This window comes from Pleurodeles waltl, chromosome 5 (genome assembly GCF_031143425.1).
Source record: "Pleurodeles waltl isolate 20211129_DDA chromosome 5, aPleWal1.hap1.20221129, whole genome shotgun sequence".
NCBI lineage: Eukaryota > Metazoa > Chordata > Amphibia > Caudata > Salamandridae > Pleurodeles > Pleurodeles waltl.
In genome coordinates, this window is record NC_090444.1 from 1,764,907,415 (window position 1) to 1,764,935,395 (window position 27,981).

The 27,981-nt window shown below is 41.8% G+C and overlaps 1 protein-coding gene across 1 annotated transcript in view; it reads left to right on the forward strand.

The window, feature by feature from the left end:
- The first annotated feature begins 7,477 nt into the window (after positions 1 to 7,477).
- The window catches only part of ACBD3 (acyl-CoA binding domain containing 3), a 102,146-nt gene continuing 81,642 nt past the window's right edge, over positions 7,478 to 27,981 (forward strand). The window contains exon 1 of the mRNA XM_069236173.1: positions 7,478 to 7,797. Within this exon, the coding sequence (XP_069092274.1) occupies positions 7,581 to 7,797 (217 nt within the window). The 5' untranslated portion in view covers positions 7,478 to 7,580. The remainder of the gene's footprint in view (positions 7,798 to 27,981) is intronic.

The window sequence follows — 27,981 nt, forward strand, 5'->3', positions numbered from 1 at the left end:
TCCCGGCTTTGGGAATGCCTGACTATACAAAACTCTTCATGTTGTTTTGTCATGAGCGTGATGAATGTTCTTTGTCTGTTTTGACTCAAGTCCATGGTGGTGTAAACCGCACAGTAGCATATTTTTCAGCTACTTTGGACCCAGTTGCAGCAGCTTTACCAGTTTGCGAACTGTTGCTGCAGTTGGACTGAGTCTCACTCAGAGTGAGAGTATTGTGATGGGATATCCTTTAACTGTCATGGTCCATCATTCCATTGAAGTTTTACTCACCAGAACCAAGACTCAGCACTTAACTAATGCCAGGTTGACCCAGTATAAGACTGTCATCCTGGGTTCCCCCAATGTAACACTAAAAAGGTGTACAGTGCTTAACCCAGCAACCTTACTTCCAAAAGAAAACATTGAAGTTGACAAATTGAAAGAAGTTGAACATGACTGTCTGGAAGTAACTGATTTGTGCACAAAACCAAGACCCGATATCTGAGATACTCGATTGGAAGAAAATGACCAAATTATTTTTGTTGATGGTTCCTGTTTAAGAGATAACATGGGAACTTTGGGAGTAGGATATGCCGTGTACACAATTTCTGGTATACTCGGAGCGTCCTGGCTACGAGGAGTGTATTCTGCACAAGTGGCAGAATTGGTAGCCCTTGCGAGAGCATGCCACATTTCTGCACAGCTTAAAGTTACCATTTATACTGACAGCCAATAAGGATTTGGAATAGTCCACGATTTTGGCCAGCTGTGGTCACAGAGAGGTTTACTGGCCTCGTCTGGTTCTCCAGTTAGAAATGGTGAAAGAATCCATGACTTATTACAAACTATTCAAATGCCTGAAAAGATTGCTGCGGTGAAATGCAATGCACACCTGGAATCACAAGATTTTGTGTCAATGGGAAATGGATATACGGATCAAGTCGCAAGGTTTTGCACATTGAACTGTATATCGTTCAAAGATAAATGGATATTGTTACCTGAAGAAGAAATGGCCCAAGTTATGCTTTGCATGTTATAGATAACTTGGAAGAATTGAAAGCCCTACAGGATAGTGTTGACAAAGATGAGAAAAAGAATTGGATAAAGTTAAAATGTGTTCAACAGGAGGATGGTGTCTGGGTGTCCTGGGAGACAAGCAATTCTGCCTAATAGTTTGTTGACTCAAATGACTAGATATTATCATGGTCAAGCACATGTTGGGAGGGATGCCATGGTTCGTACCTTTAAACAATCTTGGTTCAAAGCCAAAGTTAAGACAGGTTGCCGAAGCATTTTGCCATTGATGCATCGTCTGTGAGCAAATGAATGTGGGTTAAGGGACAGTACTTAATTTGAGCCTCATTGGAAGAGCAGCAGGTCCATTTAGCAGAATGCAGGTGGATTTCATGGAAATGCCTGTGTGTGGAGAACTGAAATATGTGTTGGTGATTGTTTGCATCTTTAGTCACTGGATTGAAGCTTACCCTACACGAAGGAATGACAGTCTTACAGTAGCAATGTTTTTGCTTAGGGAACTGATATTGTGTTTTGGGTTTTCGGTCTCTTTAGAATCAGACAGAGGAAGTCACTTCAACGATGAAGTAATTAAATTACTATGTTCATCTTTAAACATTGAGCAGAAGTTGCATTTTAGTTACCGCCCTGAAGCCTCAGGACTTGTGGAGCAGATGAATGGTACCTTGAAATCAAGAATGGCGAAAATGTGTGCGTCCCCGAATCTGAAATGGCCTGACGCACTGCTGTCAGTTCTGATGACTATGAGAAACACACCTGACACAAAAACAGGACTGTTGCCGCATGGGCAGAGCAATGAGGTTGCCAGTGGTTCCTACCAAGGCTCTTGTGAACATGACAGATGATATCGTGTTGGACTACTGCAAAGGTCTGGCTGACTTGGTTCACTCTTTCTCTCATCAGGTGGAAGCCACTACACTGCAACCGTCTCAACATCAAAGCCACAACTGAGAGCGGGAGATTGGGTTGTGATCAGAAAGCACGTGAGGAAGATTTGTTTGGAGCCTCGGTGGAAAGGCCCCTATTAAGTAGTACTGGTTACTACTACAGCTGTGAAGTGCACTGGAGTTTTGAACTGAATCCATGCCAGCCATACTCGGAAAGTACAGTGTCCTTTGGATGATGAAGAAAGGTTGTTGAGAATACCAACAATGTCCAGACCAACTCCATAATTGGAGGAGGAGAATCAGAGACTGAATCTGAGCAGACTGAATCCATTGCAACCACTCCTGTGAGAGACAAAGTGGAAGACCTACAGGAGCGCGACAGTGAACCAACCTCAACTGAGGTAGCAGGAGAGTCTAGTCAGAGGAGGGCTCTCCCAGAAGCAGACGTCTTGAAAGACAAATGATGCAAATGACAGACCCCAAGGGGGAAGTAGTTGATGCGGAACAAAGCCAAAATGATCTGACTCCTCCTGAACCAGTTGCAGGTACATCAAGAGAAAATCCTGCAGAACAAAGAGAAGTTACAAGCCCAGCACTAAAAAGAGCATTGACAAAAGGTCCACTGAAAGGAGATAAGTGGCCGAAGTCACAAGCAAAGAGGAAAGAAGCAATTACAGTGACAACAATCGAGGAAGACATAGACACAAGAAGAAGAGAAGATTTGAGTGATGGAGAATTAAGTGGAGATTGAAGATTGAAAAGAAAGAGAATTGCAAATCGAAGGTACGCAGGTCCTGAATGGGCGTATGCAATGACAAGTGAATGGCAGAGTGAATTTTTGTCGTTTTGTTTTGATCGAGACATTCCATAGCAATATTTTAGCACGTAAAGAAGATCAATGAACTGAACTTTGCAAAACTGTAAACCTAAAAAAAGTGCAAAAGAGAGACTATTGAAAGTAAACAGAAAGGATTTTTGAAACAACCTGATTTGACAAGCTGCTACACCAATTTTGACAAGCTACCTATTTTTGACAAAGGACCCTGGAAGAAAGACTGAAAGCTGTAAATAACTGCTAGAGAAGAGTGAAGATTTTTGTTTTTGATTTTTGCTGCATAGTTATAGTTTCTCTTCTACTTTCTGATTCTTTACAGATCATGAGTAACCTTAGCCAACAGGGTAGGAAGAAAAGGTGCTGTAGATACATGGGTTTTGGTTTGGCGATTGTATGTATGATATTATGTCTAGTGTTGATTGTGAGCATGACTCTTATTGACAAAATTGTGGCCAACCATACCTCTGCTTTAGAGACAACTACCACACTCACAGAAGTAGATAGGTTTAGGATAGATGAGAAATATTTGCATGTAGATAGTACCCAGGGAGAACTTTCTTCTAATGTGTTCTAATGTTTATTACGTGAGTATGTTGAGACGATGGATGTAAGAGATTATGGGCCTGATTCTAACTTTGGAGGACGGTGTTAAACCGTCCCAAAAGTGGCGGATATACCACCTACCGTATTACGAGTTCCATAGGATATAATGGACTCGTAATACGGTAGGTGGTATATCCGCCACTTTTGGGACGGTTTAACACCGTCCTCCAAAGTTAGAATCAGGCCCTATGTCTGCACGCAGATTCCTTCATCAGTAGAGGAAGGAGTTACTTACCATAGTTTGCCCCTTACTTATGGAATAAGTTGTAGTCTTTTACTAACAAGATTCTATAACCAGGAGTACATTCAATACTTCTACTCAAATTATGATGTAGTATTTCCATTTGTCCCAATAATTAAGTACCTGAGTAGAGTAGCTAAGGAAAACACCATGGAGTTAGTAAGAGGTTTCTTTGAACCTGCATTGACGTTTGGCACAGCTTACGCTCACAGGAACAATTTAACATGCTTGCTCACACCTATAGAAAAGATTTTTCTAGATCAAACAGAAGACAGGAGAAAAGTATAAAATGAGAAATTAGAAAAGGGTTTAGAGAAAAGAACATTTAGAAATGATCATGCAGTTAGTGACATAAAGACACAAGAGAAGTTAGCTTTAGATGCACAAAACGTAGGAAAGGTTTGTGTATATAGGCCTAAATCTAGCACTGATATGTTATTTGTGGGAATGAGGGAATGTAGGCATGTGTTTTTGTTTCAGAGTAAATGGACGTTCATGTTGCATGGACAAGACCCAGCAATTCCAGGAGTTTATTACATCTGTGGACCAAATGCGTATTACCGTCTCCCTAGAGGATAGTATGGCACAAGTTACTTGGGGATAGTTTTCCCAAAGATTTATCCACTTGAGGACCTGAGTAAGATACCTAAATTGACTTAATTACATCATGTTAGACAAAAGCGAGAATCATATTCTGGCATAGTTGGAGACATATAAGGAGCAATGATTCCTTCTGTGGGAGTTATTCTGAATTCTGTGAAAAATTGAAAGTTGTCTACTATTGTCAATAACATGCTGACAAATTTTTCAGGAGCCAGGATCCTAATGGACACAAAAATGGCTGCGGTAAGATCTATGACTCTTCAGAACCGCCTAGCGTTAAACATCCTTTTAGAAAAGGAGGGCGGAGTTTGTAAAATGCTGAATTCGCAACATTGTTGCTCATATATACATAACAATGGTAAAGAAATTAGAAGCCTTATTAACAATTTGACTAATAATAGTGCTGATTTGAAAGAGCCAAAGGAACCAGGCGTTTGGGAAATGATTGGCAAGGGTTTTGCTTCTGTGGGAAATTGGCTTGGCAACCTAGGGAAAGGGATAATACAAGAAATATTGATTACTGTGATTTTTATAATTGGGGCATGGAGAATATTTAAATTGTATCATGCAATTAAAATGAAGAAATCGAAAAATGATCAGAGGAGGGAAGAAATTAAAATTGAAAGATTGTTCAGAGAAAATTCAAAAAGGGAAAGAAGAAATAAAAATTTTAGGTGAACAAAAATTTGTGTGGGAAGATGTACTTAGTCATCAGAGGAGGGATTGTGAATGCTGAATTTATTACTAATTAATTTTTATGTATTTTGGATTATGAATCTGCATAAAAGTTGACTAACTTAGGTAGCAATGCACAACTTGGAAAATGTGCCTACCTGAGTGGCCGTTATTAAAGTACGAAGTGCCTTTATTAAATACTTATTAATATTAATTGAGTGGCTACGTTTAGGTTATTGTAGTAATGTGTTATATTAATGATTTTGCATTATGTATTGGCTTTATTAACTATAGGCCTTAAGTTAGCGAGGTTTGGGACTAGTTTGCACAGCTTCATGGTAAGCTGCACTGTTTAATAAAATCATGGGAATGTATAACTAGAGAAATTAATTCATGTATTGTTTTCACTGCCAAACCAAACATTAGCAGATGTCATTAAATTTCTCATGAGAACTGTCTGCTAGAATATCTTGTATTAGTAATTGCTACGCTGTATAGTTTGATGCGTGAGACAGCGATGTTCCCAGGAGCTAACAATGGATGCACTGACTGGGGTACAGATGGATACAAAAATGTTACCTGACGAGCCTGATGGTGGGAACAGGAGAAGGAGAACTAATCATCGACTTGTGAAAGACAGTTTAGTTATATCTTAGATTTTAGGGTAAATCTTTATTGGACTAATTGTGAACGTACGAATCCTTGACCAATGGCAACGCAGGAAGTTCTTTAGACAATTTTAACTTAGCCCGACTGCACTGAGGAGAGGCGCTCATTCTATTCTGTCTGAGGAGCTGAACAATTCCTGATGATTTATTTCTGTCTTTAACTTTATTGCTCAAACTTTAATGCTGAATGATGATCCCTTAGACATTGCTTCTTAAATGGTTTGGATAGCTTAGAGTCCCCATTTCTGACCCATTCCATTTCATGGCCCGATGATGATGATGACCGAACTGATGTCCAACTGATGAAGATAATTGCAACTTGCTGATCCATATGGGGAGAGGTATAACAAAATGCTATTGTTCTTGTTGTAAATTTGTCTTTTGTTTCTAGGTACCAACAGCTATTTTGGTAGAGCCGTAGCTAGATGTTTTTCCAAATTAACTTTGACTAAAAAATTTTGCATGAAGCCCAAACATGCCATTCTAATCAGAAGGTTAGTTAGGGAGACCCAGAAATGTTAGCAAATTGTTATTAACAAAGAATTGAACTTGTTCACTTTCTGAACCAAGATGTATGTTATTTGTGTTGCGCACTTATTCTCGTTATTGATTTGTACTGTGACTCGAATGTTTGGTTATCAATGCGTTAGTTAAATTGAAATTCTTTAGATTTGGTCAACCAGTGTTGATCTTGTATGTTTATCAGTTGGTTTTGAAACTAATTTATGTGATATGAGCATTGTTAATATAGAGAACTAAACTTTCTAACTTTACATAAAGGGGTAGGTATTCATGGCCTAATGGGTCTTGGGGTGTGAAGATTTCTTACTCCTAAGGTATTGAATGTTGTTTATTGGTGTTGTTGATGAAATTGCGTTATATTTGGGATTTATGATGGGAGTCACTCGAAGCCGCGTCAAAAGGGTTCATCGAACCTCCAACACGTCCCCTTATAAATTGATAATAAAAGACCAAATTAGGACAGACGTGCTAACACTCTTACACCATGTAGTCCTCTTTCTTATGTAACATTTGCTATTCACTGATTTACACACATAGGATTGATTTGTTTGTGATGCTACACTACTATAAGTGGTGCTATAAAACAAAATGCTTCTGAAAGAGAGGGGCTGTAGATACTTGTGGGCACTATTAAAGTGTGGTAGTGAGGGAATCCGTGGTGAATGCGGTCATTGGGGTGGGGGGCGCCAACAAACAATATCGCGCCGGGCGTCGCCAGCTCTAAAGCCGGCCCTGCACAAGGCGACCTGGTGGACTAAACTCCCTATATCCGCAGGCAAGCTGGGAGAATGTTCTCATTGATGTTGTATACAAGGTAAAGATGAACTATGGTAATTGCGAACTCTGGCCTTAAAAGAACGCAGCTGATCCGCCTATCTGTGCTTAAACTGGAAATCAGAACGCAGCATAGTTTTAATAGTGTCGTCGACCCACACCAAGATGGCCTCCACGGTGTCCACTTAGGAAGAGGGCTTGTGAGGTCGCAGGCGTAATTTTGTTTCCAGGGCGACCGAACGTGACCAAGAAGACCATATTAGAACTATAGTTGTAGCACCTTAGGTCGCAAATTGCTGGACATTCCTATTTTAATAATCTAGAATAATGATGTGCGCTTAATGCTTTCTACGTCACCCTCACACATTTGCCAGAATGGATTACAAATTAACTGCAACTAATTGTAGACATAGTATTTGCATATGTAAATAAAACAATGTTTTAAATATAGAGCTCATAAGTATCAACGCTTAAGAGCTGCATTCATAGATTCACTTTTTGATCCTCGGAAATCAGTACCTGTAGCGATTGAGAATCCGCCCATTCCGACATGGCGTCTCCAGTGTATCCCTGTTTAAGCGAGAGCCGTTGGTCCTATTTCTATGTTTACATTTTGACAGTTCCCCAGCCAGCTCTGACGTTAGTCGTTCCACCCAGCCCCGCGCCGCTCCCTGCGCTGCCGGAAGCCGTGGACAGGGTCAGGGGTGAGGCGGATGTAGGTACGTGGCCGCCGCTCCCGGCTCTGAGCGCAGCAGGACATGGCGGTGGTGGGCGCCGAGCGGCTCGAGGTCTCCATCGATGGCCTGACGCTGAGCCCAGACCCCGGTCCCGGGGAGCAGGAGCCGGCGGCGGGTCACAACCACCGGCCAGAGGAGCCTCCCGGTGGAGACCAGGAGACCCAGGGGCTGAGCCTCGAGCAGCGCTGGGGTTTCAGCCTGGAAGAGATCTACGGTATCGCGCTCAAGTTCTTCAAAGGTGAAGACGGGTGTGCAGGGAGCCCTCGCCCTGGGTGTACGAGTGGAACCTCTGTTTAAGAGGGGGCGGATGGAGGTGCCAGGTGAAGGCAAGGGCCAGTGTGAAGGAATGAAGTCTTATAGTCTGTGTCGTGAACTGGAATATCAGTCGGTTATGGTAGTTGGTGGTTCTGTGATTGCTGTGGTGTATTTATTGCAGTAACGTTTCCGACAGTGTTGCAGCCCCCCTTCCCCCCCCCCCCTTCCCCTGACTGACGTGGAAGTACAAGCTAAAAGCCTATGCTGTTCAGAGGGTTAAACATCCCTGTTTGGAGGGCGCTCATGATTGTGCTAGTGAAAGGCGTGACGGTGGGACTATACATTTAGGGAGATAGACAGGCAGCCTATTAAGAGGTGCATCGGATTGAAAGAGAGCCCCTTCAAAGGAAAGGGCGATAGTCTGTGAGGAGAGCGACCCCCTGCAGGAGTACGGGAGTGAGCCCGAAGGACTCATGTGTTTGGGGTGAAGGATAATGTCCATAGGATGATTGTGTTGCCACAGAGAGGTTACTGCACCGGCGTGTGTATGTGTGGGCACACGCAGGGTATCCTATCTGCTTTTCGTCAGACTAAGCCTCTGCGTTCTTGGATGCGGAAACGATGCCTGTCTAAATTAGGGCCACTGGAATTATGCGGTAGGGTTGACTAAATGCAACATGAAAGGGAAATGTATGTGGCACACTTTGTAATAGTTAATTTCATTATAGTCATATGAACACTAAGTAAATGTTTCACCTTGTGCTACCTATTTAATACCCAGATAGAGCAGTTAACAACTGAACAGTGATCTGTCAGGGGCCTTCAATATTAGGTGGGCGAGCCTAGAAATTAACGGGTGACAGCAGATCTGAGCCAAGGGTCGGCTTGACTCTAGCGCAAAGATCCCGTGCACTAGTCGAGCCTTGAAAATAGTTGTCATGTAAATCATGCAATAAACATCACAGTAGATTTTTCATAATTCAAGAAAGTGCATTTATTTAACACAGGAAGTGTTTCTCCTTAGTACAGAAGATTGTTCGAAAAGTATTTATTAGAAGTGGGAGTTTTTACATATTAACTGAGAAACATTCCTGCCTCTGCCCTGGTGACAGCGATCTTAGTGAACACAAATGGAAGTTAGTTGCTGTGTACAGTATGCATAGTCTAGATTTTTATAGATGGAGCAACTTTATAGGCTATTAAATTAAACAGTACTTTTTTTGTACAGTGCACATCCTGATCTCAAGTAATGGAAGGTGCTCTCATGTATGTTAATGAACAAAAGGAGGCTCAGTGATGTATTCACCTAGGTCCATTCAGTTTGTTGAAGCAGAGACATTTGGATTGATCCCAGATTTGTCCAGTTTGAAACTGTGCAGTTCAGCCACTAGACTGGTATCTGTGCCATCAAAGGGTAATGTTGTGTGCTTAATTCTTGGTGGATGAGATTAGAGTTTGGGTGACGGGCAGAATCCCAATTTTATTTTAGGCAATTTCACATAGCGTGAAACTTGCTCAAGGCCATACCTGCATTTCACAACAGATGTAGAATAGTTACAAATGATGATGTTGGCACTGGGAGATTTGCTGGGATGCACAGGATGCAGAGCTGAGGCCGGGATTTGACCCGCCTCCTGATGATACATGTTTGGCAGCTGTAGCCACGAGGCCACCTTGCCTTTGATGGAAGCTCTACTCGTTTATAGCTCGAGGTTCCCAGAGGACCTCGAGCTGAGCCAGGTAGTTGACTCTAGCCTGGCTCAAGCTGTCAGTGGCTTGCCCACCTATACCTTCCACTGTGCAGCAACACACATGGCTGCATTGTTAGTAACTTCATGAATTGAGCTAGATTTTTATTTATTTATTTCCAAGTGCAAATCATGCAGCAGGGGATAGATTGTGAGGCAAACGCTTTAAATCCATAATTTTGTGGAAATCACACGAGCTGCAGAATTGCAGAATTCCAGTGGCCTTAGTCTAAAACAGCCTTCAGCTTTAGTCAGCATTCATCCTTGGTTCCATCCCTCTAGCTTGCAAAAAAAATTTTTTGTACATGATTATGGAAGGTGCTACCAAAACCTTGCATATAAAGCAATCCTTTCAGTCCTTTTAGTATGTCTTGATCATTGCTGTGAAGTTAGGTTCATGCAGGCCTCTTGCCTTACAAAAGAGTGAATCGCTATGCAACATTAGCTGAGCAAAGCTCCAGGCGCAGAAACAGATTTTAAACTTTTTCATGCCCTGATGAATGGATGAAGTAAAATAGACAGTACCATTAGATTTCATTCAGCTAGTGTAACCTGCATACTCAAGGGTTTGAAGAATCGGACCTCTTTAATATAGAATAACAGATATATTGGCCTTCTGGTGCTTCATGCATCATGGTGGTCTAGCAGTTGGGCAACCAGATATTTCACTGCCTTAGCAAGCTCTTGGTTTGAGTTCAAATTTGATTTTCTTGGTCTTCATTATAGAAGCCAAATTAATGTACCATGTTCTTAGTATAATACACGTGCCACAATACTTTTCACCCATGTTAAACTTTTATAATCAGTGCCTTAGACAAAGCAGGTGATGGGACTTTCTAGGAATGAATTTGCTCCACTCATTACCTGCACTGTAGTCCTTATTGTCAGATTGTGGTAGGGTGTTAATGTGCTCTAGATTCCTGAAGGGTACACTGTAAGATCATCAGAATGGCTCACCAGGTTGGATGATGCCTTCACAAAGCAATAGAGTCGTCTGCCTTACTAGGCAAGTGTAAATCACTGGAACAAACCAGGTTGGCAAGAGGTAGTATTAAAATATTAAAGAGCATACCGGAAATGTCATGGGGAATGCTTCTGCGAACCTCCCTGCAAAATGTACCATCACATATTCCTTGGCCTTTTGGGCTGACACAGAATGGAGAGATCTTCACATGCTTGTACATAAAATACCGATCACAATCCACATGCTGCCCAGAAACTAAATTTGCACGTTGATTTTAAATATTTGCAATAAAAGGTGTGAGTTGGCTGGTGAAAATCTTGTGGCGCTCAGTCATCTCCCAGTTTTCTCTAGAGCAAATCTGTGCGTAGGGCGTAGGCACACACAGATTAGCTTTTCAGCTCCACAATTATTCTGACTACTTCTGCTCTTTTATCTGAGGCTCTTTAAACACAATATATTTATTTCACTTCCACTTACTTGAGGCTTTTAAATGATTTGGCCAGAGTGTATTTTAAATTTGAATCCTCAATAGAGGTTTGCTGCACAGTTCTCCATATCTGCTTCTTTTACACATCATACTAATTCTTCCATCAATGTGAGTGTAATCGTGCTTTTTGTCATGTTTTACATCTAAGCCGTAGGGGCCTTAACTATCGTCATGTTGTAGACATAATTTTTATATACCGAAGCAGGCTTGAGATGAAAGACTACACATTGTTTGCCAATTCAGTGGCGTCCTATGATAATTTCACAGTGTATGCAACAACTCTCCATGATTTCTACGAGAAAAATCGCACCACTTCGTTCGCCATCAAATGTGTTTTTTTTTTAGTGGTATTATCAGTCTGTGCTTATGAGTTGTGGTCCGTTCTGCACAGAGAAGTAATTAGGCAGTATCTTGTCACACCATGGAAAGAAGCTGACAAACTAACTTGTGGATTCATTCAAAAGTGTAAGTCTGCAATTTGTTGACAGGAATTCTGAATAATTTATATTTAATATTTCTCAATTTCCTGACTCAGCGGGTTTTTGAAGTCGTCACGTTTATGGGAGCATCCTGTGATTATAAATAATTAAAAAATACAGAATTGCAATTAGTAAAGGAGCAAGTGTGCTTGCTAGACAAAATAACAGACTTGCGAACTTCAGGAAGTATGGAATTTTTTTTTTTCAACCACAGGAATGTTCTGATGACATGCGAAGCTAAATAAAATAACCTTCTTCTCTGAGAAGCTTAGCTAATTATATTGTTCTCTTCATTTAATGTAAACTTGTGCATTCTGATGATTACGATGGGTGAAACAACCAGTTTAGCTCATTTGAGCTGATAGTTTAGTAAGTACTATCACTATGATGTGAATTTTTTCAGATGCGGCTGCCACTCAACAGGGGCAGTGGTGGGGGGAGGGGAGGAATATATATATATAACAACATTCATGAAATACTTCACGAACGACCGCACTCCGGGATCTCTTATTTCACAAAATTCATTTATTCAGGCTCCGTTAACTTCGTTTACAGCTCAACAATCACCTGGTGCGGTCGTTCGTGAAGTATTTCATGAATGTTGTTGATAAATTACGGAGTGTCCTGCCGTCACCAGCACCACCGCTGAATTAAGTGCGCTAGTACATGCCAAAACAGGGACAATCTTTGAAATGCTTGTATATGTGTATATATATATATATATATATATATATATATATATATATTTTTTTTTTTTAAAAAGCTTACCTCTGGGGAAGATGCGTTTGTCTCCCCTCCGTCCTCTTACTGGCTCACACAGGCTCCCAGCCAATCGCAACGCTGCTGTCTCCAGAATAACAGCAGTCGTGATTGGTCTGAGCTGCCTTCTTCGTCACTCAGACTGGGAGTGGGAGCCTGGGCATGTTCTCCACTCAGCTGTGCAATACAGCCGGGTAGAGAACATGCAAAGTGTGCATGTCTGTTTGGCTGGTCCAACACAGCTGGCCAAACAGACATGCACACTTTGTGCATCAGAAGGCCTCCTCCTGCCCCCTCCCTCCAACCCATCCCTGCCCCTTACTCCCAGGGAAAATAAAATGATAATAACATTGCATTATCATTTTATTTTTCCTTTTCCCCCACAATCCAGTGGGGGCGACCCTCCTCCCCTGCCTTAACGGAGGAGCCACCCCTGATTTTCTGATCATGCTTAGTTGGCTGAATTTTACGTAGTTTCTTTCCTTGCAGTAATTAGAGCTGTGTGTTGTTCCCTGCTTTTAGTAAACTAAAGGGCTTCTTGTAGCCTCAGTATCTTTGAGATGTAGTGTCTGTCAGACCGCATATTATTATCTTTATATTTAGGTTTAAAGTCCACTTTGGGGACTGTGTGCCTCTCTTAATATATGGATTTGTGCAACTACTTCTGAACAATAAAAATCATCCTACTTGGAGTGATTTGAAGTAGAGATATGCTGAAGTCACATACGGACCACTTCCCTAAAGCGTTAGCGAGTATGGGAAGCAGTACTACAGGAGTACTCTTGTATACCTTTGATTCGGCCCAGAAATGCCCAGCCCCTTTTTATAAAAAGTGCAAATAGTGCACAGTCCTTTTAGGTTGTACTAATTTATATGAATATTCCCATTTTGGATGCTATGCAGTTAATTCATGAACCCGTGTAAGAGTATGGTTAAAAAAAAAAAAAAAGTACTACAGGAGTACTGCTCTTCATATTCCGAAATGCCTTTGTGAGTAGGCATATAGATTTTTTTTTTTTTTTATTCCTTTCTTGTTGTTCACATTGCTGATTCGGAAGTGTACAGTTTGTGTGAGGTTTTTATGGCTATGTTTGTAGAAGCGTGTAACGGTGGGTGAACTACAAAAATGTAAATTGCTGCTCGCTCCTCAGGAACGGTGTGTAATTGTGGGCATAGCTGGTGATTACATAAGAGACATTGCTTTGCAGTTCCCCTGAAGGGTTAGAGCTTGTAATGGAAATGGGTTTATTTTTATGTATGAGACCTGGCAGGTTAGCAGCTTTTTGTTAAACATTTACAAGGGAGAGGCTAAAAGAAAGCAGAATGTAAGCCTCGACAATTTAATTATTAAACTGCCAAAAACAAACTTTAAATCTTGTGGAGAAAGTGGAAGATTTCCGGAAGGCCTAGCTTTCTAAAGAACATTTTTATCTTGTCAACAGCCGTCGGGATGCATTGATTTCTGTGGTTTACTTAGGTTTTTTTGTCCACTACGCTGTTCAATTGGATCAATCAGTAGTACTCATCTGAGTAGAGAAAAAACAAAATTTTCCACATACTGTTTTTTGGCATTCGAATCCAGTAAAAATACACGGAAACAGAAACGCTGGTCTCTTTTTCCTGTTAATGTGTAATGTAATTTTATGATCTCTTTTAGGAAGTTAATTTACTAATGCTTCACTAGGTCTTTACAGAAGCCAGAAATATACAGGACAATGTGCATTCAGGATAGTTGGCATAGATTTGTGATTTGAGTGGTGAATTAAAAAAGTCTGAGGAGTTGGTTTGAGTATGGACAATAAGTGAACATAAGTAAATCACAAAGACCCTTTAAGGTCTCGCCTACTGGACTGATTTTAGCCGTCTACAGGTGAAAGCCTGTTGCGGACCATACCAAAAACTTCAAGTGAGCTTAGAGCCTGCCCATTGCTTACCTTTAGTTGGCTTTGCCACTCATTTACATTCTTGTTTATTTAATGACTTGCCGTCCTCTTCTTGGGGTTCTCCCTCCATTAGAGTATAGCCTTTTTTCCAGCCTTTTCATTGACTAACTTGTGTTCTTCTACTGCTCACCTTAAGGAGCTACTTTTTTAATTTTCTTTATACACTGAGAGTGCATGTGCTTCCTCCTCCGAAAGCCTCACACCAGATTGCTGCTCACCCTCCTGCTCTCTCCTTGGTGCCTCTTTTGTCCCGTACCCAACACGCACCCCATGATCTCCACGTTGATCCCTCCTTCTCCTTGGCTTTTAATCATTACCCACTACATTGCTTTTGTTGCTTACCCACCCCTTGCAGTCACTAAAAAGATATATTTTTAGCTGCTGCATCTTTCTGGGCTGCTCCTCTTTATTTTCTTGAAAAACATTGTAATGGGAATTTTATGCGCAGCTTTAAGTGGCATCTGCCCCCTTGCATCAGTTAATAAAAGTTAAGAAAATGGCACATGGGTGGTGATGCGTGCAACTGCCTACTGAACTGAATAACGTAATTAGTGTCATTTGATCATGCAATTTTACTTATTATTTATTTTTCTTTTTTTGCAAATGCTGCTGCATCATTAGCAAGTAGCATTGGCAAAGCCAGTTGGCCACTTGTTAATGACTTTGCTTCATACAGCCAGTGAGGGCTTTTCAAACAGTAGTTTGGCATGAATGGCTACATTACTTAATTGTTCTGTCGGCTCCACATGTTTGCTTTATCAGGCCTCATCTTTACTTTGATTTTTGTGCTTTTAGCTAACTGCATTTTTGCAGTGACAGTTTTAAGTTTTGTTGTTGTTCCTTTGCTGCTCATATTTTCTCCGTTGATAATTCTTTTCTTGTTTAGGACAGTTTGTGGCTAGACTATTAGTATAGGATAACCTTTCATTGTGGAGTTTGTGTGTGTTTGCACCTCCTCAGACTACCTTACCAAATTGTGGCATTGTCCTGGAATTAATGTCTCCAAGTTGGTGTTTATGTAAGTGTAGACACATTAATCAGATTTAGCCACGTCCCTAAGCTGTCATACCAGGATAATGTTCTGTATAATTGATAGCAGGATAACCTGCATATTTGTGTTTTTGAACTATAATCTCTGCCACTACTTCAACCAGCACCTCGGCCAAAGATGGTTGGGCTGCCTTTTTAGGTTTCGCCTACAGCACGCATGCCCTGTCAGCAAAAGCTATTCTTAATAAAAAAATATTTAAAAAAAAAAAAAAAAAGCTTAAAAAGGGCTTAGAGCCTACTCATTACTTACCATCTGTTGGCCCTCACGTCTCTCTTGTTTTGCTGATAGTCGGCACCTTCTCCTCGCCTCTGGTTCAGTCTTTGCCCCTATGTGTCCCTGCCATGGAGCATGGACCAAGTACTGCGTCCTGTGGCCAGTGTCCTGCCAAGGGCCACAGGCTCTTTAAGGTACTCTTTCCTTTTTTTTTTTTTTTTTTTTTTTATAATTAAAATTTTATTTTTATGCACTTGTCGGCGCCCCCATCTTTCTCTTTAACCCACTCACCACGCTCCCTTTATTTTCCACCCTTCTCTCATGTTTATTTTTTAATTAAAAAAAAATCTCTCCAGTTTACAGTGCAGACTCGACCTGTAGATATTAATCAGAGGATGTTGAGCCAACGCAGACTTGAACCTGGTTCCCCAGTTCCACAGGCATCACTTCTGGTTGTAATGCCACATCCTCTTTAAAAGACATTAGCGAAGTCAAATATCTTGCAAAGAGCTATTTGGCTTTGTTAACGTTTTTTAAAGTTGTTGCCCAGCAGCATGGTCTGCTGTGCAATATGAGTTGAAGTAAACAAAAAGTGCTATGACTCAGTCAACACTGGCCGCACCATACCGCTTTGTTTTTATTTACTTTGAGTCATGTTTCACAGCGGCTTTTGCTGCTGTGCAACATCTTAAAAAAACAATGACAACGCCAATAGGTCTTGCATAGGTGAAACCTATTGGCTTTGTCAGTGCTTATTGTACTGGGTTTGGCTTGTCACAGTTTTCATCTTTCTTATATATAGTATAGATTTTTAAAATGGGTGCCACTGCTTGAAGGTGCTCTGCTCAGATTTGAGAGTGGTGGCATTATTCATTTCCTCGCCATTTAGGCTCAGTTGTGTATTTTGCTATTTGATTAGACGCTCGAAATCTCAGTTACCCTTCTGGTCCCTCAATGGAAGTTACTTTCTGTCATGTTCAAGTATGTATGAATCAATGTGATCCAAATGCTGTTTGTGCGTCTGTCCTTCCTCCTTTATGGTCCAATACTTTCCATGTGGTGGAGGCAGTGTTTTCCGAAGGTGGTGGTGCGTGGTTTTGATGAAATGGTCACCCAGTTCATTCGAAGATGGTTGGCTTTTTTTGCTGACAAATGTGACCGTGTTTTTTTTTTTAATTTTTTTTTTTTTATACAGTGGGGCATATTGTTGTTATCTAAAGCTGTTGTCCATTTTGTTGTAAAATTGATCAGCATTTGCGAAACCTGAGAATTGCTCTCTGTTGTTGGCTTCAGGAACACAGTGAACACACTGAAAAATGGTGAAAATCAGTGTACACGCTAACCTCACTCTGTTCTTCATGGACAAAGATCTTAGTCCTTTTTGTCTCACCCTGATCCCCGTGGTAAGCAGTATATTGGGAATATCCTGACCTCATTAGATCACATCTTTTCTGTTGCCCTTTCTTAAATATACTGCTGAAATTGTCTGCTGTGGCTTTTCAGTTGCATCCCACCAGCATTGAAGTCTATCCATGTTAATGTAGAAAACCAAATCAGACTTTGCGCTTCATACTCAGTGCCACCAAACTGAGGACTACATAATGGAAGAAGGTCGCCCTGTCATATTGCCAGGCCAGAAGCTAAAGTCAACCTCGCAAAAAATGCTAAGGCTTTTACTTTGAAGACAGATTTGCATAGGTGGATCTATGCACATGTAGGGCTCTACTCTGTTTAACACTCCACTTTTGCCGCTGTCACTAAACTAGCTTGCAAAAAAGGTTTGAGGATCCCCTTTATTGCCAAGCATACAGACTAGATGCTACATAATTTGCTGTGATTGATTACCAGCCGATTCCCTTCTCATCCCCCCTCCCCCTCCCCCCTCCCCCCCCCCCCCTCCCTACACTCTTCTGGGATCTGGAACGGACTTTGTATGAAAAGATCAGCCACAGTTTCTATTAGATTGTTACTATTGCACAATGTGACTTCCAAAAACTTGACCTAGGAAATTATTTTATTGGATCTTCCAATATTCAGACTGTTCTTCAGATTTGTTACAGTCAAAGCATTAGTGCAGGAATCAACAATAAAAAACAAGGAGAATAACATGAGATTCAGCAATATTTCCAGTGAGCATCATACATCTAACAAAATGCTCCTAATGAAACAAGCTTACCAGGGATTCGGTGGTACTTCTGTGCCCCCAAATCTCCTTCCAATGTTCTTCGCAGTAATGATTGTGACATTTAACAATCCGTGGGCTTGCAAACGTTTTTTCATTACACACCTTGGTGTTCTCCCGGAATTTTATTTTGAGCACTTTCACCTAAACATAAGATCTTCTAAAATTTAAATTGTCAAGAAACATCAACTGTGTCTTCTCACCATTCCGATTAATACTTGCAAACCTCATCTGAGGTTTTAGTGTCCGAATTACTCCTCAGTCCTTGTTTTCTATTTACTCTGAAGTAGAATCGATCTGTTACTGAAGGGGGTGTAAACCCTAAAAAGCTGACTGAGAAAATATCATAGAGATATCATTATGTCCAAATTCTCAGCACACAACAGACGACATTGTCGCCATACCGGGTATGAATGTTGAAGGCTTGCCTCTGGTTTAGGGGCTCCAAATACCTGAGATTCTTCCTTCCTTGCCAGGACATAGTGTTTTGCCATCACACTCTTCTGTCTGTGGTTAACCCATACTGTTGGATGAAAGACGTTAATATTAGTATAAACATAGTGCAGTGTTTGCTAACTATATAGTCTCTTGGTGCTTTAACATACATACTTGGATCTGCTGTTGTGGCTTTTCCAAGCACTAGTTCACGGCCGCCAGAGGGCTTCTGCCCCACCATCTCCCCAAATGTACTTGGTGTGGTTTGGAGTGTGAGTGCTGTCCCTCCTCCAGTGTTCCACAGAGTGGTGAAGGAATGGTGCTTGCAACCTTTAAAATAGGCCATGTGTTCTCTCTCTGTGGTGGTGCGCAGTGAGGGTTCAAGTTTTGTGTCGTTCATCTAACCTGTGTAAGTTATGTTTTTTGCCACTTCTTGAGACCAGAATTAACCACTTATGAGCCACAACAGTTGTTTGCTACTGTTACTGTTTGGTGAGGATGAGAAGCTTTGTTGTAGTGGTTTACAGGGCCCCCTAGTTTATGCTGATCTCTCCTTCCTTGGCCTCAGCGAGGTGCTATCCTGCTGTTGTTCAGGCCCCTTAGTCCACGGCCCATGCATTTCACTCTCCCTGGTGTTAGCTACCTTTAAATGTTTCTGCGTCATGGGCTTAGGTTATCTCCCATAGACTCCAGGTTAAGGGTGTTGTCTTCACCGTTTCGATGCTTATAAAAAGACTGCAATGTTGCTAGTCTTAGGGGTTGCTTTTCAGGTCGAGCATGCAAGCGCTTTGACCTGTTGTAAGAATTGTGGTCTTTTAACCATGCCCCCCTCACGCCTAGCAGTTTCACTCGTTCGTGGGCTTGCCTTTCAAAAATCACTTATCATTGGTAAATGCTTTACATTTGTCCCACCTTGGGGCAGTTTTGTTATCGCCTTGCAGACTGACCTTGTTACTTGGATAATTGCACGAGTGGCGATATGTTTGACAGTGAGCAAACTTCTTTTTCCTATTGTGTCTCTCCTCCATGCTCATTCTCATGGTGGCCATAGCGCTTTGAATCAGCTCGCTAATGTCAACTAATGTTTTACACTTCCTTTTCAATGGATGTGACAAGAAAAGCCCCGTTAACTCGAGCAAATGCGAGGCCCATTGCATTGTAAATGCTTGTTTAGGATTGCCTCTCTGCACATTTACAGGAGGTGGTGAAGAGAGGTGCCCGTTGCGATTCCTGATTTTTGACCACTAGAACTGTGTACTTTACCTGGTACGAGAGTGTTGTGCTTACTTTTGTTAAAGCGACAGTGTGAAGCGCTTGTGACTGCTACGAGGGATTTCACCTTCTGGGTCTAGAGCACAGGTCATTTGAGGGTGTGTGTGGTGTTTTTTGCTTTTGTAGTTATGGACCAAAGGCAGCCATCATGTGGTTTAGGAGTGGTGGTGTGAGTGACTTGTGGCTGAAAAGCGGGTAGTGGAGTGTTCGGAAACTCCGGCCGTTTTCTTACAGCCGCACTATGGAGCATGTGGCCATCAGAGTGGTGGCAGTTGCTATCCTTGTTGTGTTGGGCCAGCTGCCAGGCGTGCAGTGCAACGACCTGCTTCCGCCCCTGTCCTCGTGCAGATCCACTTCCGCCTTGTGTGTAGGCATCTGCGCAGCACATCTACAGCTGGAGAAAGAATCGGGGCCTGTATTGGCTTTCCCCATCGACTGCCTGACTAGGCTGTTTTACAAGCACCCCTCTTTTTCCAGGACATTTTTCTGGGGAACGAACGTTTTTGAAGTGTTGGACAAGCGTGTGAAAGTTGTTTTCATATCAGCTCCGTTTTCTATGAGTTTAGTAACAGTATGAGATCCTTTGATATTATTATCATGTAAATGAGGCCAGACGATTAATTTTACTTTTTGCTTTTAGGAGGTCTAAAAAAAAAAAACACTAGCTCTTACAGGCTCTTCTGAAAGGAAACTCGAGGGTTGGCGCATTTCTCCGCAGCTGCATAATTTTTTTAATGTAAATAATCAGCACCGGCAAAGCCAATAGGCATGGCGTCAGCTGCCAGCCCTTTGACTTTATCAATGTGTACTGTCAATGTGTCTTTTTTTGGGAAATTGTTTGGCGAGCTGCAAGCTCCTTACCAAATAAAAATAAATAAATCTAAAAACAAAAAGTTGGTCTCAAAAAGCAACATCACCGTAGTAGTCCCTACTATTGAAGGGAACTACTTTATGTGCAAATGCGCTGTGCTCCTGAGCTGAATGTCTTCACTGACTGACTCTGAATTTGACAAATGAATGAAGTGGACAAGTCAATTTCCCAATACAGTATGCTCAGGGTCACTGAAATTATGTGGCAGGGGAACACCAAATTATGCGCAAACAAAATGCTAATTATATAGCCTAATGTAGCATACTTTTGTAGTATTATTTATTCTGTCGTTTTTACACAAGGTAATACTGTCTGGGCAAAGATTTCACCTCATCAGTATTAATTTAGCAACCAAATACAGGAAAAAAAAGCAACTGAAAGATGGGCAGTTAACCTTTTGCGAAGGGCCTTCCACTCCTAGCAAACCCATCACAACCATTTTAGTACATTTTCATGCGTTTGAGCTAGAGACCGTTTTTTTTGTTAAAATCTGCAGGTTATGCAGCATATAATGGATTATGTGGCAAATGCTTCAAGTCCATAATTATGTGAAAAAAGCAGCCGTCGCAGAATTGCATAATTCCAGTGGCCCTAAGTGTTCTGTGGTGGGAAGAAGAAAATTGTGAATGCTACAACAGACCAATGCAGAGGGCTAGCTAAAACCCCCGATGTACGTTTTACTGAAAACAATAGCTCTTGGCTAGTGCTGGATTTAAGGATGTGTGCTGCTTTCTCAGAGATGTTTTTGTGGCTGGATGAGACGAAAGATCCTCAGGCAGCAAGCAGCCCACTGTTATGTGGGCTACCGAGTATTTTACCCTTATCCCATATTTTCAGTCCAGCACTGGTTGATAATGAAGGATACTGATATTTACTAAGCGCATAAAAAGTTACCCTGCCATTCCTTTGCTATTGATAGATAAATGTATAATGCAAAATTGGAATCCAGTGTGAAAAGTGGTTTTGTGTGGAGGGTTGTGTTGAGACTGTGCGCATGGAGAGCTGTCTTTTTAACAGTGTAGGTGTTGTGACTTTGTTTAACAGTGCACCCGCTGTGGGATGTTAGTTACATGTTTGTGTCCATTTAAAGCAAAATGGTGTTCTTCTTTTCCAAATATACACTTCTGTTTGCTCCTTTGTAAACAAGTCTATTTTTAGCTGAATATTCTGGTGCCTTACCTAACAGCCCAAAATTAAACTACCAAGCGGTTGCTGATCTGCTCTTCCTTCCTCGTGGATTGGGTACACGTTGTCGGTAGTTTCTTTATAGAAGAGGCGTACACTCTATTTTATTTTTTTGTAATTGTACACGAGTCGGCAAGTACCCTAGGCAAATTTGTTTTACATAAACGGCCGTTCCCAACAGGGCAGGCTGAAAAAAACTCAGTGAAGCCTTATAAGCTGACATATGATTTGGTATTTGACTGTGAATATGAGCTTTGCAGGTTTACTTGAAAAAAAGTATAGCCTTCAGAAACCTTTGAATCCAGAGCCTTACCTCGCCTCATTGTGAAGTACGAGGGTTTAAAACGAATTCACTCAAAAACTCTTACAGCAATCGTTTATTATGCTGCAGTTACCTTGGGTGCTGCACTTACCTTGGGGTTGGAGTCCCGCATAGTTGTGCTTTCCTAGCAGTAATTGGTATTGAGGCACTTAGCCAGACTTAGGAAATCAACCCCAGTGGAACCAAGAAGGTGTGAATTTGATGCTCGTTAGAATAGTCCATTTTGATGGCTTGGCATGGCAGTAATTCTATCATTTAGCTACCATCATTTTTTTTATGGGAATGCTTTGTGGTTGTAATAAGGCTGTCTCATTGTATTAATTGAGAATATCTCTACCAGGTTTGTTTGATTTTTTTTATTTTTATTTTATGAATAAGCTGTTTACTGTTAAAGTTTTGGCATTAAATGGGTCTTTTTTTATTACATCTATGTTCTGTATCTTTTATACTGTATTTTCGAATAAATTGAAGCACAGGGTCTGACCTAATGATTAGTCGTGGGAAGGGTGATGAGCGCTATTTAAGCTAACATTGCACTCTACATTTTCATTTCCATAGACAGTCTCACTGCTTTCTTAATTTCTTGCTTTTCGGCAACTGTTTGACCCGTACAATTTATAGGTGACTGCTCGCAACCTCAATAGCACGTTTGAACTACTCGAGGCTGACTCTTGATTGCAATGCTTCTTGTTCGAAGTGTGCTGTCACTGTCTTTCAGTTCACGACTCCTGACCAGTGGCTGACAGATATAGGAGGCTCTTACACTGGCTAGGCTAACGCCCTTACCACGTGAGGTTTGTATACAGTTTCTAGTTGCACTGTGGGGAATTAGCACAAACAGTTGGTAGCAATTTAACTGACCGGTAGTACTGCACAATATCTGTGATTAATTGTGGTCAGTGGCCTGAGAACAGACAAAAGTCCTGCCCTTGTGGAAGTGAAATTTGCGTACTACTCAGAATTTTAATTCAGATGTACATACCTCATGCACTTGATTTCAAGTTTACCGCAGCCACATGTGTGGTATTTGATCTATGCGCATGTTTCTACAATGCAGCAGGTGTCCCCGATAGTGTAAAGTGTTTGTTCGCTATAAAACGTACTTTCAGTCAATATAGTACTTTTGCTTTTTGCACAAACACAGTGCCTTATCCATAACTGTTGCTGGGACATGTGCATCTCCGATGGGTTTGTGTCTGTAGTAGTGGCTGTGTTTTGTTTCTTTATTCAACAAACATCCCTTGAAACTGGCTGTGTGCCACATACGACTACTGATACATGGTTTGTCACGTTGTTGGCTCGCAAAGGCTGCCAGAGATGCTCCTAGAGTCGTTGATGGATGTTTTTGGGATTAACAACTCTGTTTGTTCATAAACCACTTTATTGCGCCTGCATGTTTGTGGTTGGTCCCAGTGAATCTTGGTTTTAGAGTGTTTGATCTCTTCAGAAGTCACCATTGAAATCCTACTGCCCTAGGGTTCAGTGCTTTGCAAGCTGCCTAAACATACCTTTTCTAGCTCAGCTTGTGATGTTCTCCCACAGTTGCAGATCAAGAGTCTTTAAAAGTGGGATGGTTGACACAACTGCTTTCTATGACACCCTAGCCAGTAACCTGTTTATTCTTTCAAATGTTTTCTGTTGATGGTGTGAGAGCGCTTGCATTGAGTGCCTCAAAGCAGTCTATTTCTGTATGCGTGGAAAGGCTGCTTCCAATTAAACTTTCTTTGTTATATTAAATCCATGATATAGATTTTGCATTCAGCTTAAGTTTTACGGAAATCCACATCCCACTGAATTACATATCCCATTGTCCCTTATACTACGCTTTTCATTACTTGTGTGTACAGTGAAACTCACTATAAATCCAATTAAACTTTTTTTTTAAGTAGAACAAGATCAATTTCACAACGAGGGTAACTTTATAACTCTTCAATTAGCTTTTTTGGGTGAATAGGGAAGCCAAAAAATACTCAGAAATGGTTCTTCGTTTGGAAAGGCATTGATTTTTAAAGCTTCAGTATTGTTCAGTTTACTATTTTGTTTACACTTCCATATTTGAATAGCTTTTGGAAAGTAAATACAGGCTGTCAGACAGACGGCCGACATGAATGCATCTATCTGATGGCAGTGTCGATGCCCGAGCGAGGAGACTGGCACCCAGCATTAAGATGTGTTTTTTGGTTGCTGTTTTAATTGTGATTCCTTTCAATTAGGTCTTCTGTTTGTAGTGCTGAACTGTTTGGTTTGCTCTGCCACGGACTCAATGCAATCCAATTTTCATTTCCTTGGCTATCCATATTGGAAGTTGGTGAGTTAGTTTTCCTGCCACCTGTCTTGTCTCATCACCACTCTGTTACACAGGTTAAATGGAGCCTTCTTGAAAAAAAGGAAGCATTGCATAGAGCTATCTAATTTACTATGGCTCAAAGGGTGGATCTTGGGGACCACACCTTTCAACTATTGCCTTTGTTCACCCAGCCTCTTTCCTGCATACGCTTGAGATTTTGTCAATCACATCTTGGCTCTGCCCAACGCAGTATTCATCTGTCACGTATTTGCTATTGGAGTGTATTGTTGTGCCTCCAGTCCTTTGCTCGCATTGAACTGGATGAGAGACCACTTTACAACTTGGGAGCCCCCATAAAGACCGCTTTTTATTTTGTGTTTGGCATTAATGTATATTCTTCTGCACATTGATCTCAGACCCAGTTTCCTTTGCAAGTAACACTATTATCCTGCTAGGTTTAGCCATGAAAATGTGTCCCCAAAGATGTAATGTGGCCTGTACACAATCTCCATAGCCTGGCATTTATTGCATTTGTCTTTTCCATATTGTGCTACATTGTTATACCAGCCCCACTCATTCCTGAGTGTTCCCATGCCAAACTCTATATGTACGCCTTTCTGCTGCACGAAAAATACTGCGCCTGAAAGTGTTCAAATGAACTCATAATCAGTTTGCAGGACTGGCTGTTGTAAAGGAATCTCTGCATAGTCACAATAAGCTGAGATAACTGTCTGTGCCCCAGTGAGCTGACAAGATGGCTTCCTGAGCTCGGATGCTTTCCCTTGGCAAATGTGATGCTCATGGCCCCGAGTTTAAATCTCCTCAAGCAGCCTGAGCCTTACATCCCTACAAAGTCGGTACATTGTATAGTTGGATAAACATGACATATTTATAGCTTTTAGAAAGTGTGGCATGAAGTGATACAGAAAAAAAACTATTTAATGCACAAAGTGTGCATTACATATCTTAACTTGCTGATATTTCGCATTCAGATTACCCAGTGCCCTTTCTCTGGGTCACACATTTTCAATGCAGAGGCAGCAGCTGCTTGACTCTAAGCAAGGTCTATGGCCTAGATCTAGGAGTAGACTGAGATATCACTGTCTGAAACCGTGTTAATTGTTCTGGTTACAGCCCTTTAGATTCTAGAAGATCCAACTGATATCCTTGCCCCCATCACTACACTGAGAGTTCGAAAGCATGAGCTCCTTAAAGATTATGCCAAGGTCAGGCAACTTTGGGTTCATATGGGCGTAGGACAGGACCAAGGGAGTTTGTTTTTTCGAAAAACTGCTACTCCTGATCTGGTATAAAATTGTGAGTGTCCGAAGCCTTCCTCATGGATTGGAAACTGTCAGAGACAACTTCCTGGCAAATTTGTGAAGTCCTGTGTTCCATTTACAATGGGAAAAGACACCATTAGGAGAGATGGTTTTTCAGATACACAGTCATTTTAAATATTAGTACTAAACAGTGGGCAGATGGTTAGCGTAGTGTTTATTACGTCGTCTCACAGCGTGTATCAGCTGTCACCCAACATAATTGCATGTTCTTTAACACGTTGGAGGAATCTACACTGATTGGACTGAAAAGAGTCCAGATAAGGTTTTTAAATGGGAGTATTTTATTCCATATAATTGTGTGGTAGAGTAAAATGATTTCTTTGGTAGGGAAAGGGTAATTGTAGTTTCGGCTGGGAACATTTTATGTGAGCATTTAAACGTTTTTCATTTTATACTGAGGGTATTTATGAATCCATCTTTTGCTTTGTTGCTCGGAAATCCGATACCTGTTGTGCATTGTATTTGTAGGTCCTCTTCAGATCCGGCAGCTGCAGGAGAACAGTAGCATTGTCATTAGTCATTCACTTTCTCTCTTTCCCTGTTGCTCTTCTTGTTGAGGCACTTTGTACTTTGGACACCAGCATTGTCAACCAGCGCATCAGACATTTTCATTTAATAATAATAATTTGTTTTTGTAGCACACCACTCCAGCCCTTTCTAACAGCTACCAATAACTGGTGCATTTACCCAGTTAAATATCACTGTTTGCTCACCCCCAGAATGATGCAAAGCTGAGTGAGCCTTGCCAGGATTCGACGACGTGAGCGACAAGCCCCACTTATTTCATTAGTTAGCGTTGAGTTCATTGAGCCATACAGCCAGCCAGCGTTACCAAGCTGCAGGTCCTTGATGTCAAAACGTACTTCCGGCTGTCCTCTGAGTTGTCATAGCCGCCGTACCTTGTTAAGCTAAGCAGGTTTGGCAGGAAATCTGGGTGTGTTTTTTGTTCTCAAGCTGTAGTTGAACAATGCAGGGTGCTCCAGCTCTAAACTGAAAAGAAGTCTAGTAACGTTGCATCAGAGTGCTGGCTTCTATTTATGGCTCGAATGTTGACAACCCTGCTGTTTTTTGCAGAATTATGGAGCCAGATCAGTATTGTGGGGCTCGCAGTTGTCATGTGGGGTGAAGACTTTAGTTTTGGAACCCCATCTTTACGATAAAGCAGCAGCCCAGGGCGACGACTCATTTATGCCTCATTGGGGAAGACCATGGGCTAGTTGACCTATGTATCCTTAGACGCCCTCATAATAGAGAGGGCACTTGTGTGGGAGCTACACACAATACCTGGGAAAGGACAGCCTAATGATTGGTAGCAAGAGATGTAGTTCCCTGGTCCGTGGCGGCTGAGCACTTCCCCAGAACCCTCTCTGATCATGCACTGGTCTTCCTTGGACTTGCCTTCCCCAGGGGCACACTCTTGGAGGCTCCCTGCAAATGCTGTCCATGACCCAGCATTCCGTAATGAAATCCGTGCTGATATTCTGGAATACTTCTCCCACACCGCCCCTTCAGTAACCTATGCCTTCAGTCTGTGGGAGGCCTTCAAGGTCATAATACGGGGTGCATGTATTGCCGAGCAGGCTGGGGTCTTGAAAGTGATACATGTGCAACTTGCCTGACTAGAATCAGATCTTCATGCCTTTGAACTTAAGTCCTTTGCCTCGGGAGACGCAAACATGCTTGTCTCAATCAGGCAGAAACTCAGCGAATATGATGAGGAGGCTGCTTGAGAGACCAACTATCTCAGGAAAGAAGCAGTGGCTCGGCATTATGTGAGGGGGACCAAGCCGGCCAAACACTGTCCAAATTACTTCATCGCCTGTGGTCCAGTGACTATATCACTGAACTGCTGGATGACCTCCAAATTTTGTATTCCGGAGGGCCTTAATCAGACCATGACAATCATGTGTACAAATCTCTATAGCTCAGCGATAATCCATGACCTGTTTCTACTGGAACAGCACCTCAATTCCATTCAATTACTATGGCTCGAGAATGCCTATCCGGCAGTATCTCAGTTTCCCCTTTTTGGTGGAGGATATCATAGAGACGATACAGAGAATGCCTGGTGACTACGCACTGGGGTTGGATGGCCGCAGTGTGTCTTTCTACAAAGAGTATGCCCAGATCCTTGCCCCTCGACAGCTGGCTATCTATGAGGAAGCCATTCAAGTGGGGAGCCTAACCCCTACATTCCGAAGCAGTAATCGTGACCATTCTGAAACCCGTAAAGCCGCCCAGTCAGTGCAACTCCTACTGGCCGCCATCAATGATTATGGTTGTAAACAAAATTCTCGCTAAACTACTTGCACCATTGCTACACCGTCTGCCCAGACCAGTCACAGTTTGTACCTGAATGTAACACCTCACATAGTCTACGCACAATGTTTGCGCTCTTGCACTCCATCGACCTTCAGCTCAAGCTAGGGACAATTCTACTTGATGCCACAAAGGCATTTGACTCCTTGGAGTTGCCCTTCATATTCCAGTTGCTGCAGCTCTTGGGGTGTAGCAATCGATTTGTTAGCTAGATTAAACTTCTTTACGTATCACCATGCGCTAGATTGCGCATTAAGTGTGAAAGTACTGCTTTCTTCCCTGTGACTAGGGACTCCAGACAAGGATG